The following is a 3,065-nucleotide window of genomic DNA, read 5'->3' as shown; positions in this document are numbered from 1 at the left end:
ACACAGCAGAACCCCACACAGCAGAACCCCACACAGCGGGCCCCCACACAGCGGGCCCCCACACACCAGAACCCCACACACCAGAACCCCACACAGTGGGCCCACACACACCAGAACCCCAAGCTCACAGGGCTCAGCCCATGTGTTTTGCCTAAAAGGAACCCGGCAAGGGCCTGAGAGTTGGGGTGAAAGATTGCAGACACCTCCAGGAGAGGCTGGTGCCCTCTGCCCCACTCCTGGTGTGCCGTGGCCAGCCCAGCCCCATTCCTCCGGGCTTTAATCAGCCCCAGTGACTAAGTCTCAGATACTGACAGTTGGTGCAGGGGTGGAGGGTGGATCCGGAGCAGGACAGGTGGCCCAGCCTCTCCCGCACCTCTTGGCCATGTGGCAGAAGGGTGCCGCCTCCTGCCCACCCTGGCCGGGCACCATAGCTGGAATGCCCTGTTCTTAGGCCCCCCCGTCGTGGCCTGCGGGACAGGAGTGTCTGCCCTCTGGCGGCTGCCTGGTGTGGGCTGGGGGCCTGGGGGGTTGTGGAGGGCCACCTCTGCCCGTGTAGGGTGTAGTTGGAGCCCCTGAGGTCCTAGGCTTTCCATCCTGGGGTCAGGTGTCCCTTCTCTGCCCTCTCTCCAGGACACCCCCCAGCTGAGATGTGCAGTCACGATCTGTGGACTGGGAGGTGGGAGACCTGTGCTGCAGACCCAAGACTACACCCGGTTTCCCCCAAGAGGAAGGGGCTCTGATGAGATCCTGCCACCCTCCACACGCTTCCCCTGCCCTCTTGACCCGGCTCTCTCCCCCACAGACTGTATCTGGGAAACCCCATGGACCCTCCCGACCTGCTGAGTGTGGAACTGAGCACCTCCCGGCGCCCCCAGCATCTAGGAGGGGTGAAAAGTAAGAGCCCCTCTGCTCCCTTGGTGTCCCTAACTCATCGGCTGCTCAGGAAGGGGCGCTGTCTTCAAGGCCACCCTGAGCCTGCTGTTCTGGCCCTGGGGACAGTGGGGTCCCTGGCTCCGGCTGGGCGTGGGGTGGAAGACAGGCAGCTGTATCCGCCGAGGTGGGCCTCCTTGGGCTGGGTCTGCAGCAGGCCCGTCCGCCCCGGCGTCCCTCCTGCCTCCTTCCAGGGCCGAGCTCAGATCTTGGCTTTCCTCACTTCCCCCTAATCCTGCTCTCCTGTCCCAAAAGCCAAAACTACCCATGGCTCCAGCTCCGCCTGGAGCCTCCTGCATCTCCCGGTCCTCTGCCTGTCAACCGGACCGCCGTGTTCCTCATCCTGCCGTCTGCGGCCTCCCGTTTGCTGGGGGCTTGTACATTCACTCGCCCCCATTCACTTCTCTCCCTCCCTCTCTACACTGCCCTCTCGTCCGGCCGTCTCCCTCCTTTGTCCTTTGTCCTGCTCCGTCCCTCTCCCCCTGTCCGCATGGCCTTTCTTGCAGGGGAGCCTCCACCTCGCCCACCTCAGCCTGCCTTCTTCACTCAGAGTAAGTGGGGCTGCTTCCGATGCCTTGGCCCCCGCCCCCGCCCCCTCTCTCTCACTCCTCTCCTGGAAGGTACAGAGCCCGGGTTGCTGGGCCGGAGGGGAGGTGGGTGTGTGCTGTGAGCTTCCGTGGCTGCCCTGGCCTAGCATGCCCGCCTCCCCGAGCCTGCCCCCCGGAGCCTGGGCTTCTGGAGCACGAGTGTGGCCCTGGCTTCCGCCTCGGCCTCACTGCCTCCCAGACCTGCCGGCACTGTCTGGGCTTCGTGGCCATTGGTCAGGAGCGCTGTCCTCTCCAAGAATGGTTCCTATAGCCCCTGATGGCAGGAGGCGGCTCCGTGCCCGCACTAGTGGTGTGCCGTGACGGGGCCTTACTAACTGGCCAGGGCGCAGGCGCAGGGCTGCGGGGTCTGGTGCTGACGGAGGCCGTGTCAGGCAGGAGCCAGTGTTGCTTGCTCCAGGTTAGACGGAGGGAGGCGGGGCTCGCCGGTCCACACGGGGCTGCCAGGCAGAGCAGGTTCCGCCCTTCTGATCCAGTGGCCGGAGGTGCGCTGAGAACCTGGCCGCCGCTGGCTGACCTCAGACCTCGGGGGGAACTGGGAGTGGAGGGTTGTTGGGGGACACTCGGCTTTCTTTCCCACGTGCCACCTCCCCTCGTGCCCCTGACCCTGCCTGATTGCCTTCCTGTCGGGGTCTCCCTTTCCATCGCAGAACCAACCTATGACCCTGTGAGCGAGGACCAAGACCCCCTGTCCAGCGACTTCAAGAGGCCGGGCCTGCGGAAGCCAGTCCTGCCCCGAGGGCTGTGGCTGGCAAAGCCCTCAGCGCGGGTGCCGGGCACCAAGGCCGGCCGAGGCGGCGGGGCTGAGGTCACGCTCATCGACTTCGGTGAGGAGCCCGCGGTCCCGGCCCTACGGCCCTGCGCGCCCTCCCTGGCACAGCTGGCCATGGACGCCTGCTCCCTGCTGGACGAGACCCCACCTGAGAGCCCCACGCGGGCCCTGCCCCGGCCCCTGCACCCCACGCCCGTGGTGGACTGGGACGCACGCCCGCTGCCGCCCCCGCCCGCCTATGACGACGTGGCCCAGGATGAGGATGACTTCGAGGTCTGCTCCATCAACAGCACCCTGGTGGGCGCTGGGGTCCCTGCGGGGCCCAGCCGGGGCCAGACCAACTACGCCTTTGTGCCTGAACAGGCGCGGCTGCCCCCTCCCCTGGAGGACAGCCTGTTCCCCCCGCCCCAGGGTGGGGCCAAGCCCCCTCCCCTGGAGGACAACCTGTTTCCCCCCGCCCCAGGGGGGGCCAAGCCCCCTCCCCTGGAGGACAACCTGTTTCCCCCGCCCCAGGGGGGGGCCAAGCTGCCCAGCTCCGCGCAGACCGCACAGATCTTCCAGGCGCTGCAGCAGGAGTGCATGAGGCAGCTGCAGATTCCGGCCAGCTCCCCGGCCCCCTCTCCCAGCCCGGGGGGTGACGACAAGCCCCAGGTGCCCCCTCGGGTACCCATCCCCCCTCGGCCCGTGCGCCCACACGTCCAGCTGTCGCCAGCCCCCTCGGGCGAGGAGGAGACCGGTCGGTGGCCTGGACCTGCCTC

At 67.4% G+C, this 3,065-nt stretch overlaps 1 protein-coding gene across 1 annotated transcript; it reads left to right on the top strand.

Moving 5' to 3' along the window:
• Positions 1-258: 258 nt before the first annotated feature.
• Positions 259-3,052, top strand: LOC116465695 (activated CDC42 kinase 1-like; the record flags this gene model as incomplete). Its single annotated transcript, XM_058435320.1, has 3 exons — positions 259-894; positions 1,437-1,481; positions 2,186-3,052. Coding segments are annotated over exons 1-3 (985 nt in total), but the record flags the coding sequence as incomplete, so codon positions are not given.
• Positions 3,053-3,065: the final 13 nt, after the last annotated feature.

This window comes from Hylobates moloch, unplaced genomic scaffold (genome assembly GCF_009828535.3).
Source record: "Hylobates moloch isolate HMO894 unplaced genomic scaffold, HMol_V3 SCAFFOLD_8319, whole genome shotgun sequence".
NCBI classification, from domain to species: domain Eukaryota; kingdom Metazoa; phylum Chordata; class Mammalia; order Primates; family Hylobatidae; genus Hylobates; species Hylobates moloch.
The sequence above is the reverse complement of the archived record's forward strand: the minus strand, read 5'-3'. Positions and strand labels throughout refer to the sequence as shown.